A 16,730-nucleotide genomic window follows, 5' to 3' on the forward strand; every position below is an offset into this window, starting at 1 on the left:
TGAAGTGAATGCTTATCTTCTTTCCAAGGCAGCCCTGTCTAACACTTACTTCTGTGCGACCTTCCTTTTGTGGTACCTTTTTTCTACTTTTTTCCTGGGGAAATGTTTAACAATGAAGTTACAGGATAACCAAATGAAGCAAACAACAGTGTTTGTTCTGCTTTATTAAAATAAACAAAACTACTATCCTCCTTAATGTCCATAAATAAGGCTTAGTTTGCTCTCTGCAAAATTAATAGCATCTGTGACAGTGAATTCAAATAATCTGATCATTTTGATATTCATTATGTAGGGGAAGAAAAAAGTGAAAAAAAAAACCAAAACATTTTCTATTATTTTTTTTCTTGTTTCCTCCCCATGTAATACATGAGAAAGTATCTGAGTCCTGCTTGGTACATATATTGGTACATATATTTTAAAGCTTTTCTACTTGGAAGTTGTGCACCACATTATTCTAAATAAAAATGTGTGAAATGTCCGTGAGTGCTGTGGAGTCTTCAGAGACTTCCTTTTCTGAAAAAAGTCCAATCTTAATAAGTGATGTATGACTGCTTTCACCATGTGCTCGTCCCACTCAGTGGGACTAAGCTGTCCTCTGGTCATCTCTGAGACGTGTCTGATAACTGAATGCTGCCTGTTACATGGGCAATGAAGCATCTCAGAAGGTAGATCCCCAAAAACTGGAGGGAGCTGAGAAAGGAGAGAGAGGAGACAACAGTGAGTCCGGAAAGTGCATTTGCTCTATGTTTTTATACTTATAAAATACATTAAAATCATGTCTTGCTGAAGGGCATTTGTATTTTTCTCAAAAAAAAAGGCATGCACACTCTTGTGACACATACTGACATGTTTAATGATTAATTTGACTCCCTCTGATAACATGCTGTGAATTTGCCGTTTCTAGAGCCCAGTTGAGGCTGCCACTCTTCTCTTCTCTCTGTTTTTGGGTCCCCATTTTGGTTTGGGTTTGGTTGTTCTCTACATTAGGGAGAAAGTTCCATTTCCAATGTTTTCTGTATTTTGTCTCATTTGCAAAAATAATATTAGTCTACTTTGACTATGTGGCTGTATGGTTCTCATGCAGTGGATGTGTTTGCAACACTGCACTTTTCATCTCCCAGTTCAAAATATAATCAAGAGTCACACACAAGGAACTCTTACTTGCCCTTGAGGTCCAACCATGACTGGACTGAACTGAACTGATGAGAACTTTGTAGGATGTACTGTGTATTGCACGGCTCGGTTTTACACCCCTAATACTAATGCCTCACAATTTATGTGGTAATGATTTGCTTATGTTAAACTGACACGTGCAGCACCTTTAAAGTCTAAATTGCACTTAAGTTTTGCAAGCAAAAATGTATGTGCGCAATGCTTCCTCCATCCTAAAGCAGCTCCTGGGTCTGACGTTTGTGAATCAGTGTAGTGGTATGAAGGAGGGGAGAGGTGAATTGGCTATGGAAGCTCTTCAATGGCTGTCATATCGGTCGTTATCTGGCCCATCAGCTTTTATCTTTATCTATGCCTCTTACTTGTCCTTTATTGAAGCCATAGTAAATCTGAAGTATCTTTTTGCTCCCGGTGTGTGAGCAAATGTGAGAGGGTGTGCCTGTGTGTGTGTGCATGACTATTATCTTATCTGATCTGATTGCAGATAACCATCTGATCTGATTGGCCTACTTCACACCCTGTTCTTGTTCGCTGCTGTAACAAGGAAGTAAAGACAAGGCAACGTTCGGTAAAGAAGCACTTCTCTTCCTCAAACAACCTTGAGTTACATAATCTTTCTGCAAAGGTTGAGACCCAAGACATTTTTAAGGCAGAACACTTTAAGGTCATGCCTCAATTTCTACACAGACAAAGAATGGGGAGACTTTCAATAGTATCTTAATATAAAGCTTTCATTCCAAAATGTTGCATGTCCATGAAAAAAATCATTCCATATTTAAAAAAATACAGATGATTCCATCTTCAAAGCTGCTGCTATTTACTAAGCATTATTCTTGACATACGTATGGGCTACCGAGACCGCAATGTTACTGTGCTGCGTGTGTTTTGGGGAATTTCAGACAGGGTCAATTGTTCCTAAATGGTGGAAATCTCTTGATTTTAAAATGAAACACATTTCTATGGATCATGAGGTTACATGAGCATCATATCCTTGACCTTGACATGTGACTTCGGTTTGGGTGTGGAGGTCAGTGTGTTCTACAATGTGTGACTAATCAGTTCTTGTCTGTGTTATGTATGCAGCATTCAACTAACATATTTGTCTACATGTAGCATGTTTCTGCACAACAAAGACTTTACGAAGATGACTTCATAACAACTTCAAGCACCAATGATTACCAGTTTAACACGACATTAGTATTGTATTGAAGGGGCATTAAGTAACTAGCAGGAATTACAGTGCAAGAACTGTGTCGGAGAGCCCTGTACAGCCTCTGTCAGGCAGAACAATAAAATCACATTTTACTATAGAGTTGACTAAGGTAGCCAATGAATACAGAGATCCAACAGAAACATTTAGTGAAGAGGTAATCCATCTATCCATCATACAAATTAATGGAATTATGGAAGAATTTGGACGACAATAAATATTGTGTGTATCTATTTATTTATCTACAATAACTGTATTGTGACATTTTCTGTTTTGGCGAGAGAGGCTTTTTAGCCTATGTGGGTGAAGTGCATTGTTCCACTGGTGGCTCAGTCTTCCTTTGCTAAGTAAATAAAAATTTTCAGCGATTTTCAGCAAAATATTGTTTATGGGGGGAGTTTACATTCTAAAACAGATTATAGGCTGGAAGTTTTTAAGCAAAAAATCTCTGCAGCTGGCAAAGAATTCACTGAGTCACTGATCCTAATCAGCAGCCTTATCAAGCCACTGCAGATACATTATGCTGATTTTGTGCTATGGTGCTGTAAAATCATGTTTATTGCCTCTTTGGCAAACATTTAAGACAACTATGTAACAGTAGAGATGCACCAATTGTAATTTTTTTTTAGTTGATTCTGATATGCAATAAGTCTGACAAGTTTGTAATCTTCTCCACTTACTGTGAAATACTTCCACAGTGCTGACATGCTGTGTGAATGATTGTCTGCATATAACTGAACAATGTGCAGCGCACGAGTGTAATGCTGCGTTCACATGAAATCTGACGGACCGTAGACGGCAACCTGGATGTCATTCAAGTGGACGAGAGCAGGAAGGTAAAATATGTGCAGGTCGGCAGAGAATAGCGGCAAAAGTAATGATTTTTGTATGCAACACAACATCACCACAGCAACATATCTACATGCGTGTTTTGCCAAACGTATGTGCACTTCACTATCCCTTCTGCTCGTCATCCACAAAAACTAACACATCCTGAGCTTTTGCTGACTTCATTCAATTAAATTAAAGCCATTAATGGATTACATTAGTAAACTGTGACTGTCCCAAATAAATACTTCACCCCGAATAATAACAGAAATTGCTATCAAACTGCACTGTGTGTCTGGCACATGTAAACTTACTATTTAAAAGCAACAAGACAACTGTTTGAACTTGCTTGAACCACAGACTGAATGGACTATTCAAGCTTCAAAACAACTGTGTAGGGGAACAGTCACTAAGAGGTATAATAAATTGACTTTCAAATATGTTTTTGTGACTAAACGTTGTGGCACTCAGTGCATGCGGCAATCCATTCATCTGGTGCCTGGTATGTCAACCAAAACCATAATGTTTGACTGACCTCTGGGTGGATGTTCAAACAAAAGCGGAGGTATTTATGAGTGTGAATGAAAAGGGTGAGGAAGACAAAGAGGTGAGAGCCAAAGGAGAAAAGGAGAGAGAAAGGGGAAGAAGGGAATACAAAGAATTAACAATGAAAGATTTGAGAAAAAAAAAAGTGTTTCTCACCTAACCAGCAGCGGCTGGGGGAAGCAGGTCGTGGTTTGTGTTTTCATGACTTCCTGAAGATTCAGGAGGTTCGTCAACAGCGTGCCGTGCCCGCACTTATCAATCTTAGTCACCACCACCTGCACAGAGCATGAATTCACACTTTTACAATTTGTGCCAAAATAAAGAAAATAGGAAAATAGAAAGCAGGACAATAAAACATTGACTTAACTGGCATCACATCAACATTATTTTAATCCCCACTCCCCTACAGTTTTTCAGTCTGTATTTTTGAACATTTGCATTTTGCAAATTGTTTTGACTCAAGTTACCTGAAAGGATACAACTGTTAGTTATTTGTCATTTTTAGGATGTTGCTGTACCCTGATAATGTGTGACACAAACACATACCAACGAATAAACAAATAAATACAAATAATTTGTGGTCAGCCTCATTCAGTGTTTGCCATTATCTTGTCTGCTTCATACATGTGGTGGCTTGTGAAGACGAGGTCACTGATGTGATGTTGTTTAGCTCACCAACCTTTGAACTTGTGGTCAGACAAGCCCAATAAATGAAGAACCTTTGGTCCACAGAATAAAATTCCATGTATTTGCAATGACTTAAATGTTGAATATCCTTGATTTGAACTGGCTTTTACTTTATAAATATAAGATGAGTTTGTGTTTGCTTTTTCCTTGACCAGTTGTTAGCACAATTCAGATTCAGAGACTGTTATTCTGTTTCATTCTATAGGGAAAGTGAGCCTAAACTGAATTTTACAGTAATGTATAGCATAGCGCTGTTAAGCTTCTCTAAATTATGTGTGTCTTATCTACAAAGTATACATTTTAATGTAATGTATTTTCACATCAAATGAACATTTATTTTTGGCCCGTGGACATCAATCCAGATTAATTTTTGAGCCTTTATAGGAAAGAATTTGTGTATTTCTGCTCTTGCGACTCCCCTGGGCCTAACTATATTTGCAATATTGCTGTTACAATTTGACTAAACATCAACACTGATTCACTGACTTCTTTTTGGAAGTGCCAGTGGAAGTTACAACTGCATCAGTCCGATTACATTTCTTTGATAATGTGATGCTGAGAGCAGATGAGCATTGCTGCAACACTCTGAATAAGCAGAAAAGGGAAAAAAAAGATATATTCTGACATCTACAGGCTAGTTGAGGTTACTGCAGACGAATCTCATGGTCTTTAAAATCAAATCAAGGATTTGATTTTAAGATTTTCATTCTTAGTAGCCTTACGCATAAAGTGATCGTGACACTTTAACTACACATTTCCTTCACAGTGCATTTATCAAAATATTTGAAAAGACAGTGTTTTAAAACAACAGCAAAATGCCTTATTGCATCTATACTGGGATGGTAAATTTTATTATTGTTTTCCATATTTTTCCATACATTCTATACATTTATCAAAACCTGAATTTTACCTTTTTTCCATACATTTCCAGATCTTTCACACCAGTGTGGGGACCTGTGCTTCTGTCAAAGATCATTACTGTGCTGGGAATGCTGAACATGAACACATGCAATTGAACAGTTGCCTAAAGGTGTAACCTGTCTGTCACTCAACTGTACTGAGCCGTTTTTCTTTCTTTTTATACTGACATTTGTCCAGCATGACAATATTTTAACATTTCCATTTCAAGTCTGACACATTAGATGCATTTCAATTCATGTATTCAGCTGGCATGCTTTCTTTGCCTTTTAGCACTGAAAGTTCATCTTTGTTAAAAGCTGTACTGTCACAGTCTCTGCTGTGGTCAAAGTGTTTAATAACCTAAGAGCATGAATAATTGACTGCAGACGGCCTTCGGAGTGGGGGTGCTTCATTATAACGTCACGGCGGTGGCGTTTTACAGGGGACTGCAGTTTTTAAATAGCTGAGTGGGAGCGTTCAGCATTAATTTGGTGTGGACATAATGATGAGGATGTGTGAGGAGAGGAGGGGGAATGAAAAATACTCACCGCACAGCTGAAAGAAAATAGACTTTGATGTTATAATTCATGAAAAGACTGGGTATGCAAGCTGGAGCAGGAGGGAGATTGGGGTGTGCTGGCTGTCAAGTCTGAAATAGCTTGAGAAAATACACCTTAATTGCATAGTGATTCACTGAATAAAAATACAGTGATGGTCATGGTAACCTACACCATGTAAATACGCAGACCAGTCGCTCTGACATCAGTTCTCATGAAAATCTTTGAAAAACTGGTCAGGACTGAGATTTTAAGGCAGACTGAACACATCTTGGACACTTTGCAATTTGCATACAGGTCTCACAGCGGAGTGGAGGATGCAACACTCACTCTGCTAAATAAGCTTTTTAAAAATTTGGATCTTATAGGGACACATGCCAGACTTTTGTGGACTTTTCATCTGCTTGTAATACAATCCAACCTCACATTCTAACCAAAAGGCTACAAGAACACTTTGAACTGAATAACAACTTGGTTGGTTGAACTTTAAACTTTTTAACTAGCAGATCACAGAGGGTAAAAGTAAATGGTGTCCTCTCTGACCAAAAGTGCTCATCCACTGGTTCACCTCAAGGCTGTGTTTTGTCTAGGGATGTCACGATTATAGATTTTCTTGGTACGATTATTGTCAGAGAGATAATCACGATTTTACGATTATTATATATTAATTAATTTCACACTATAAATGCATAAAATCACATGAACACTCCTTATAGATATTCATGTTTCATTTATTTCCATGCCAACATAACAAAAATAATATTTAGCTGCCCTTTGAAACATAAATAACACTGTAACAGTGAAAATAAATTACAATGTTACATACTTTTTATGGTTGTAGAATTGTGCAATTGTGATGGGACGGTCGAAGTGTCAGTAGTCCTACGGAGTTACCGTAATGGTACTGTATAGGTAGGTAGGTAGATACTTTATTCATCCCGCAAAGCTCCGTTTCTCCGGTTTCCGACGTTATTTAAAGTTTGGAGCCTGGAGGAGGCCGTGTGGTTGTTATTGCCTGACATGTGTTATATTGTCAGATATACCTCGCAACGGGTACGCTAGTCTAGTGGTCTAATTAAATGACTTGCAATATTTCTTTTAAGTTTCACACCCGGTATCGAACCCCAGGTGGATAATTTTTTATTTTGAAGAATATAAAGCAAAATATGGAGTAGATTTCTGATCCCACCGTTTCACTAAACTGCATGAACCACCAACAAGCTAAGTTGAGCAGATAGTTAGCCAAGTCTTGAAAATTATAAGAGAGATTTAATAATAGTCATTCAGGCGTTCGCGAGGTCAGCTGTGTCCCCTCGCCGTGATTAGAACATCTGCTGTTGCCACGAGAAACGCCCGACGTTTACAAACAAAGCTCACCAGTTAACACGGAAACCAGTTAATCCGTAACACTGGCATGATCTTAGGAAAGTGACGGAGTTTAGGAACCTTCATGAATAATTAACCGTGGCGTTTAAAATCGCGGATATTCGTGAAATCAAATAATCCTGACATCCCTAAGTTTTGTCACCACTATTATACATTCTATACACAAACATGTGTCAAAACAGATATGACAACAGATTTATTATTAAATATGCAGATGATTCAGTTATTGTCAGTCTACTGCAGGAAAATGAAACCAGCCATGGTCCAGTGGTAGAGGTTTTTTTGCACTGGTGTGAACGTGAATGCACGAAGACACTCTTATTATTCACACTATCGAGGTGGTGCAATCTTAGAAATATCTGGTTTGTCACTGATGATAAATTGAACTTTGTAGCCAACTGTGAAGCTGCGTGCAAGAAGGGTCAACAGCGTTTGCACTGTTTAAGGAAGCTCTTGTGCTTTCATATTGACTGAACTATTATGACCATGTTTTATCGTGCGTTTATTGAATCGGTTTTATCATTTTCTTTGGTGTCATGGTTTGGTCACATATCCTTAATAGAGAGGAATGCCTTAAACCAAATATTCAAATGGTCCTCTCGACTGATTGGTGAGTTTCAGCTTCCCCCAGCACCCCTGTGTGCCAGGCAGCTAGAGGATTGCCTTTTCTATTTTAAATGATGACTGTTCCTGCTGCCATTACAGAGCTGAACAAGTTTTGTATCCTTGTTTTAAACTCATTTTATCCTTGTCATTTTGTGTTTTAGGAAATCTGTGTGTTTATTGGTGGAGCCTTGAGCTATGGGGAACTTTTATCATGGATTCTGGTTATTATCTTATCTTTGTATGATGCAATGTTGTATGTGTGTATGGACAACTTACTGCAGGACAAATCTACCTGAACCTGAACATACACTTAATATCCACTTTATTTGGTCCACCTGCACAATCTAATCCAAGACAACTACTCTGCAATAAAGTTTCCTTGTCTGATGGCTATAATGCTCAGCTTTTCTTGTTGTCACGGTAACAGAGGTGTTCATTCACTTCTATGTTTGGCATTGAGCTCATAGTTAGTGCTGCTGTTGGACGGGACTGCACCACCAACCCCCCACATCCACATCTAGACTGGACTTAAGCAATAATTGTGCTGCTTTTATGATTCTTTTATTATGTATTTTTTTTATATTTATCTTTTTATTATTATATGTTATCTGTTTGTGTTTTTTTGAGCTGCTGGATACCTGAATTTCCCTGTGGGATGAATAAAGTATCTTCTATTCTATTCTATTCTATTTTATTGAGAGCTGTTTCTAATATTCTGTCTTCCCTCATGTATATAAATAGGGTGGACAAAAAAATTAGAAACATATATATAATGCAGTCCAGTGCAAGACTTGTGCAAACAACAACCTTAATAATAAACACATAATTAAAGTGACACATTCTGCACAATAGTCCATGAAGATTCATAGTGTCTACACTAAAGACACGTCACACACCACCTAGTGACACCTCTGATGAAGGCGGAAGCTTACCGCCAAAACATGTAAGGTAAGAAGAAACCTGTTTCGTGTCTGATACAGATGAAACTTTATGATTCATTCTGCACAATGTCAACAAAAACTGAACATTATCAACTTTGTTAAAAGGTAGAATTTATGGCAGAGCTGTTGACCTGAACTGCATTACATTGTGCAGGTGGACCTGACAAAGTGGCCACCATCCCATCAGTGGGAGAACATTAGGGCTGCGTGACTGTTGTTGATTTCTCTAATATATCAGTTTCAGTGGGTAAGGGAAAGAAGTTACTGCTATTGCCAGTGCTTTATGTCGTGGTGTGTTTCGCAAGTTAGTTACAGCAGGACAAAGAATACATTTCAGAATAAAAGTCAATGATAGAGGGATGCAAACAGCAAGAGCTCAAAAAAGAAAGATCCAATAATTTAACAATATGTTAAATTATTAGTATTATTTTAACAATGTAAATTCAAACAGACCTAACAATTCAGCTTCCAATGAATGAGCTGTAGTATGCATGTGATAACATAGATTGAAAAATAAGCTGAGGTGATACCTCTTCTCTGAATAGACAAGCTAAGCCAGTGTGCTGCTGTTAGCCAGTGAAAATAGAGCAGAGTGGCAACTCTTCGCTTTGTTACACAATCTATGTCAGTGCTGCTGTAGTCTGGAAATCTTCTTTGCCTTTGCCAGACATACGTTCATATTCCACACAAAAACAGCATTTCATTCAAATTATGTCGACTTCCGCGATATTCTGCATTAAAAATATATTTCGTTTTATTTGGCTAATTCCGCGATTCCGTGATTGCGGAAATTATAGGGCCCTACCACTGTTATAAAAAATAGCGGCGCAACTTGGTGGGCGTTATCCTGGTAATTTCTCTGCGTGAGAAATACAAGGTGTGGTGTGATAGCTGATGATAGCTCATTTTATCCCTGCTATACAGACAGTAGGGGAGGAAGGTGGGATGTGTCTCCTACCACATAAGGACGGCTGATCTCCTCACACATTTCCAGGGCAATCAGGTCAGCCTTCTGCAGACCAACACTGCCATCAACCAGTAAGAATGTCCTCACCAGACTGAAAAGCAACAAGTGACTGCTTTGAGCTTTCAGGGACTTCCACAGCTTTGAAACATGAAGACAGAACATGAACATGAACATGAAGGCGGAACAGGTTTCCAGAATAAACAGAATTCTCTTCATGTTGGCTAAAAACGTGGAAGTCCTGCTGCATCTGAAGACAGTTTCAGAAACAAAGGACCTATTTTGAAGGACTTTAAAGCTTTGACACAAGTATTAACTTTAATCAAAATGCTCCTCTCAATTTGTTGCAAGAAATAAAAGCCCTCATATAAACAAAAAGGAATAAAGATGCAGAATACTTTGTAACTACAACAATAATATTACTACTTGTAACAATACCATCAAACTCCTTGCCTCCAAAGACTTGCTCCAACCAGGGAATTAAACATAAAAAAAAACTCACTTTTTCCTGGTGCAAAGGTAGGGTTCTACCATGTCCACAAAGTCTTTGGGTGCTCTGTGTCCATATCCAGGCATGTCCACAATGGTGAAAGCCTTGCCCACTGTGAAGAAGTTCATCTTCTTCGTGTGACCCTGAGGAGGAAATGGGAAGAGTGGCACAAAATTCATGGAGATGCAGAAATGCTAAGAAAAAAATGGTGGGCAAACTGAAAGCTTACTTTTTTGCATGAATTGGGTGAAATTTAAAGATATTAGATACTGACACAAAATATGAGCTTCTGGGTCCATATACTGGTATCAGTAAGAGCCTTCATAAACCCCATAACTCATCAGCCAGACCATGAGTTGTGTATAATCAGTACAGCTGCCCTGTGCCTAACTGGAGCTGCAGTGTTTTAGTCCCAGTTACGACCAAACAAACACCTGCTCTCACTTTGGGACTTTACTTGATAGAGGATGCAGTTGCTGGTACATGTGAAACACTAAGAAATTAATATTAGCTGGAAGACTGACACCACTCACTGGAGTTTTGGAGACTCGGACTTCCACCTCAGGAGTCAGGGAGAACAGAGCTTTGATGAGAGACGACTTGCCAACATTGCTCCTGCCGATAAAACACACCTGGGAATACACATAGGGAAAGTATCAACAGATATTCAGGCTAGAAGTTCCTATATTCTGCAGTATTATAGTATTGTGACTGTGTTTGATTTGATTTGATTTGAAAAGTTTATTTTGAACAACAATAAAACAAAGCAACATGAATAACAACAGACAATGAAGTTATGTTCAAAAAGGAGTGGGAAGAAGTCGAAACTTATGTAATCCCACCCCCTCCACTAGTACCTGTACAAGTACCTGATGGACTTATCCTGCTTCTTAAATATTACTACTATCAATAGCCATTATATAATAATAATAATAATAATAATAATAACAATAATAATGATAATAATAATACAATAACAATAGCAATAATAATAATAATGGTAATAATAATAATAATAATAATAATGGTAATAATGGTAATAATAATAATAATAATAATAATAATAATGAGAATACAATATTAGCAATAGTAATGACTACGATCATAATTTCTAATTAATATACACCAGTTAATATATTTACATTTATATTAAAGGACAAGGACAAAGGTACTTAACAATAACAACACACAACATACACAGTGTGTTTATGAGTGAGCGGTAACAGATGTGACACACGGCCACTCCTTTGCGGTAATCAAGTGAAGGCAACACCGCAGCTACAGGACAGGATGCTGTCCTGTAGCTGCAGTGTTGTGACTGTTTTAAGTTGCTGTGATTGGCTGCTGCTGCTGTACCGGCAACTGCCAAGTCTCAAGGGACACGGTTTAGGCTCATCCATCACTCAGACACAAGACAGATGGATGGGTGCTCTTGCTGCCAGTAAGCTACGAATACATCATCTTCTGACACGGCGGAGAGGGTGAGCAGTAACTAACACGGCATGCCAAAGAGACCCCGCGGTCCTATCAACACAACGATCCCTTCTGAGCCCGCCGGCGAATGCTATTGTCTCTAAGGTTATAAATCTGTTCATCTATTACCACGTGTCAACTCGCACTTAATTATGTATGAGGCTGCAGGACGCTCAAGAGATGTTATTTGGAATTTTTCATTGACTGTGCCTTCATGTTACAGGCTAAGGAGGGATGATATGAGAAATGTCTATTGGTTTATATACTCAAAAAGCTTGCTCTGTCACTCATTCATATAATCCCTCTAACACACACACACACACACACACACACACACACACACACACACACACACACACACACACACACACACACACACACACATGCCACTCAAGCCTGAAGGTTGGTCATATTATCCTGTGCTTCTATTGTGTGAACAGGCCCAAGACTGAAGACTCTGTCCTGCCCGGTGACAGGACTAACAAGAAGGGGTGGGGAAAAAAAATCTATTCAAGTTTTTTTTTTTATGATTGAACTGAATTAAAGTAAAGATATGAGATGGCAAGATATAAGATGGTACCATATGAAACTAGATGACCTAAGGAATCTGTTGGCACCAAGCTTGTCATGCGAGGTTGTCGGCAAGGGGGCAAAAATATCTCTCCAAAGTTAAGATAAGTTTTGGGGAGGGAAAATCTGCTATGGCCATTTCCAGCAGGGTCCCTTGACCTCTGACCTCCAGATCTCTGAATGAAAATGGGTTCTCTGGGCAGCCACGGCTCTCCCCTTTGCAGACATGCCCATCTCATGCTCATTCCATGCAGTGTGGGCCACAAAGCCTGCAGTCCACATGTGTTCTTGTGGCCTGTTGGAACATGGTGTGTTTGTGCAGACTGGGGCCTAAACAGTCTTGGAGTTGCATCAATTGGCTTTGACTGGAAAGCTGAGACTCTTGTGGATTCAATGAGCCACATTTGATTAATGTGTGATGATGTTGGCCCCCATAGCAGCCATTTCACTGCAGGCAGAGCATTTTTTCAAACTGGACGTCACTTTATAAAATGACCCAAAACAAAAATTACAATAAATTATAATATCAAATTGCAATAGTTGTAAAATCACAGTACTTAAGAATCAGAATGCATATCGAATCGGCACCCAGGTATCATGACTGTACCAAATCAGGAGACAAACATATTGTCCCAACCCTACTAGCAAGCAGACATTTTTTTTTATTCTGAACTGCCATTGACAGGTAAGATTTACACAGTTTTGTGGTCAGACCTGGATATTAGTTCAACACACCTTCACACAACATTTCACTGACCTCGGGCTGTTTCAGCATGGGTGCGTGATCTGTTCTCGTTGCCGAGGTGTGGTAATCGATCTTATGAGACGGCGATGTGTAGAAGAGCTTCTCCGCTTTGACCATGTTCTCCAAACTGGGCTGAAACAGCTGGAATGGCGTCCTGTCCACAGACCTGCAAAGATGAATCCACTCTACTCAAATCCCCAGTTCCGGTCATGAAAGGATGTGACGTGACTGCACAACAAGTAAAAAAATAAATCAAAAGATCGCAAGGCAAAGTACGAGACCTGTCCAGGTAAGCCTCCAGGCCGCTGAAGGGGTAAAGTAACGCTTGGAGTTTCTTCTGAGGAAGCACTGAGGCTTTCTGGATAGAGGCCAGTTTATGGGCGCTCTTCTGGGACATGACGCACACCCAAGTCCCAGGCTGCAGCCACAGTCGCAGCCTCTGGCAGAACATCTTCTCCCCCTGCAGATTTCAGAGCTGCCTGCGCCTGATAGAGGAAGAATGGTGGATAAGTGTAATTGCTCACCAGCTGCATGCAAAATTAACTGGCTAGCTGCCTCTCGTCCAGTGCTTCTCAAACTTTTTTTTTTTTCCAATAATGTGTGGAAAAAAAAGCAAATAAGCAGAGAGTCAGCTCAGCTTCATCAGTGTGTGAAGCAAAAGGCTGATACTGAGCAGATTTTGTTGTTTCTCTTTGTGCTTCTTTTTCTCCTCCTCCTCCTTGTTTACAGCTGTATGGCTGCTACGTTTCAAACACTAATCCATTTCCCTGATTTTTGTCTGCAAGGCTGAACTGAATACAATGAAGTTTCATGTATCCCAAGACCCAGCTATGACCCGCAACCCCCCAACATGCAAACTGCTACCCACTGGTTTTTATTTTATTCCAAGTTATACTTACTGACATGTTAATATGAGCTGTTAAAACAATAAAGAACAGCAACGTGAATCTAACTAAAGGAAATAACTGTCGCAACTACCCTCGCTTTGTAAACGAACAATTAGCTTACGCTGCTCCAAATCCGAGCTGTCACTGACTTAGCATCCTGAGGTACAGACAGGCGAGGCTAGGCGGGCTAACAACACATGACCATTAGAGTAACATTACGACTAAACTCTACGACACACACCGCTACCTCCGCGGTCATGTTATAATTTAGACAAGTGCCAACAATTGCATCTTATATTAAAGAGTAAATGAGATGTCATACGCTTACAAACGGCCGTTATTCACTTCAACTTGGCATGTTCCGTTACAGTCGCGTCCATGTTGGAGGTGCAGCACTCAAAAGCGTCCCACTGGATCAACTGAACCCTTCTATGGATCCGCCCTACCATTATTTTATAAGTAACGGTCTATCTTTTATTAACAACGCTAGTTTTTTTTTTTTTTTTTCTTACCACGGTACATGTAATATATACATGCCTAATCCACTGATGACAACTTTCACTATTTCATGTTTCCTCCTGAAAAAAGAGGAAAGTGATGAACAGGGGGATTTTTGGCCAAATGCAGTAGCTCAGTGGTTTTCAAAGTGGGCTGCAGAGAGCCCCAGGGGGCCTTCAGGAGCTTCCAAGGGGGTCCTCAGCAAAGTGACTATAATTTAATTCATTGTTAATAGTCACAATATACCACAAAGCAAACTATCTTTTTATATCAGGTCGCTGTGGGGCGAAATCATTTCAATTATGAGCCTGAACCTAATGAAGGTAAGCTTGGGGGTCCGTAACATGAAAAAGTTTGTTGATACACAATAGAGAGTAGACAACCAATCAGTCAAAGAGTACAAAGACTATAAATTAAGAGACACAAAATTAGGAAAATATCAATTCTTGAAGTTTATCTAGGGGTCCTGATAGAGCAGGCTCTCGCATCTTTAGTTATATTTCACTGTAGATCTGAAAAAAAAAAAAAAAAAAATACTCTGCTGCCTTGTAAGGAGGTTAAAAGATATTGTTACATGTGGTAAACAGAGCTGACCAAATCTCAGTTTAATCTTGGTAGAAGGAGTAGTAGTAGTAGTAGTAGTAGTAGTAGTAGCAGTAGTAACAGCAGTAGTAGTAGTAGTAACAGTATATTAGTATTAGTATTACTGTTGTTCTTCTTCTTATTTGCTCCATAGTTCATATTCATCTGCAGCACAGCACATTTTTTGGTGTTAATCTCCAAAAAATCTGCTGCATATCAGACACCAAGGTTATTTGTTTTGAGGAATCCAAAATTCATGAAAGCTCAAACATTCTTGAACTTTTGAGCAGTTTGGAGCAGACCCTGACAGGCGAGCCCTCCCCTGCCTCCTGTTCCATCTGGAAACGTGTCTCATTATGGAAGCAAGACATCATGGAAATGCTGTTTCCTTTTGACTTTAAACTCAATGCAAAGACACAGCTCAACAGAAATGAGTGTGTGAGTGGAGAGGGGGGCTAAAGCGAGGGCAACGTAATTACATCTCTATCTCTGTGCTAGTCTAACGTTTCATGGGTCACTGGGACATAATTTATGAGCACTAATCCTTTTTTGGAATCAAGTACATTCTTCACATTGATGCATGGCTGCCCAAAGATACAGAAACATTCTTGTGATCCTGCTCTTGGGTGGAAACTTCCCCTATTCACTGGGCAAGGTACAGCTATAGCTGCCACATTCATCCACCATCACCCTCTTGGTGGGGATTATTGAGGATTATAATAGTGACGTTTATGTATAGCAAGCCAAAGACACGTCTTCATAAATTTGGTTACGGGAGGTGGCAGTGATAAGAGAGACTCCAGGCTTCTCTCCCCTCTGCATTCTTTTACATTGAGTCTCCCCCAGGAGGAAATGGAGTTTCATTAATGGTCATGTGCAAGTGGTGGTCAGGTTTCACAGGTTTATGAACACAAATTGGCTCATAGTTTCCCTATAGTTTCAACATTCCTTCATATGCGAAGAAGAAATCACTCTGATTAATATTTTGTTTCTCTGCAATTTAAAAAGGCAGACAGAAAAAGTAGAATATTTTACATGCTTTGGGGGTGTCATTTTAACTTCTGCTATTTAAAATGAATCATAATAATGGACACATGGCTCTCACCAAATTTAGTGGCCCTCTTCTGTCCACATGGAGGCAGTGCAGACTGCTGAAAATGCCTCTCTCCACTCCGGGCATTTTATTAAAAATCTGCCCTCGCCACCTTGTGCAGATCTCTCCGTGCTCCTTTGTGGTTTTTATGAACTGATGTAATTCATGGTGCACTCACTGAACAAATTAATTCAAAGATATTCCATTTACAGCACTCATATTCCCCCCATCCATTTACAGTTGAAGTCTGTTATTCTCACATGCCATGCGGTAATGCTTGTCACTTTTTCATTCATCACCCATTTAAGGGTGATGAATGGAAACGCGTGCATTACATATGTAGCGGCTACATCATTAAAAGAGCGTTGCGTGCATTCAGTGGATGGCTCAGTGTGTGATAGATTTCTCTCCCTCTCTCTTTTATTACACGTGTATCTGGTGTATCATTAAATGAGTGCTCCACGTGTTCGGCAGTTAATTCAAGATCTAATTGATTATCTTCTGCGGAAGTAAAAGTAAAAGCAGGACTCATTCTGCACTCCTTGAATGACTTAACAAATGAAACGGTGTTAGCTGCATTACTTCAACATTTCATTA

At 39.4% G+C, this 16,730-nt stretch overlaps 1 protein-coding gene across 3 annotated transcripts; it reads right to left on the minus strand.

Annotated features, from left to right (window-relative positions):
* Window positions 1-266: 266 nt before the first annotated feature.
* gtpbp8 (GTP binding protein 8) lies at window positions 267-14,388 on the minus strand. Of its 3 annotated transcripts, none has more exons than XM_030081652.1 (8): window positions 14,289-14,388; window positions 13,355-13,558; window positions 13,086-13,239; window positions 10,819-10,917; window positions 10,298-10,428; window positions 9,790-9,889; window positions 3,911-4,029; window positions 267-690 (listed from the first exon to the last, which is right to left on the minus strand). In XM_030081652.1, the coding sequence occupies exons 2-8, from the start codon at window positions 13,522-13,524 to the stop codon at window positions 600-602; spliced, it is 864 nt and encodes a 287-aa protein (XP_029937512.1). In that variant the 5' UTR covers window positions 13,525-13,558; window positions 14,289-14,388; the 3' UTR covers window positions 267-599. The 3 variants fall into 3 exon arrangements, with proteins under 3 accessions (XP_029937512.1, XP_029937511.1, XP_029937513.1); XM_030081651.1 differs by having other exon boundaries at window positions 14,283-14,381; XM_030081653.1 differs by having other exon boundaries at window positions 14,306-14,362.
* Between the last annotated feature and the right edge of the window lie 2,342 nt (window positions 14,389-16,730).

The sequence above is a fragment of the Myripristis murdjan genome, chromosome 21, assembly GCF_902150065.1.
Source record: "Myripristis murdjan chromosome 21, fMyrMur1.1, whole genome shotgun sequence".
Taxonomy (NCBI): domain Eukaryota; kingdom Metazoa; phylum Chordata; class Actinopteri; order Holocentriformes; family Holocentridae; genus Myripristis; species Myripristis murdjan.

What these genes read in the sequence shown, in the direction of transcription:
- gtpbp8 (XM_030081652.1), bottom strand. Translation starts at nt 13,524, where the DNA reads ATGTTCTGCCAGAGGCTGCGACTGTGGCTGCAGCCTGGGACTTGGGTG. An exon ending in CTGGAGGCTTACCTGGACAG is followed by an intron (nt 13,240 to 13,354) that starts GTCTCGTACTTT and finishes TCATCTTTGCAG; the next exon opens with GTCTGTGGACAGGACGCCAT. An exon ending in TACCTTTGCACCAGGAAAAA is followed by an intron (nt 9,890 to 10,297) that starts GTGAGTTTTTTT and finishes GTTGCTTTTCAG; the next exon opens with TCTGGTGAGGACATTCTTAC.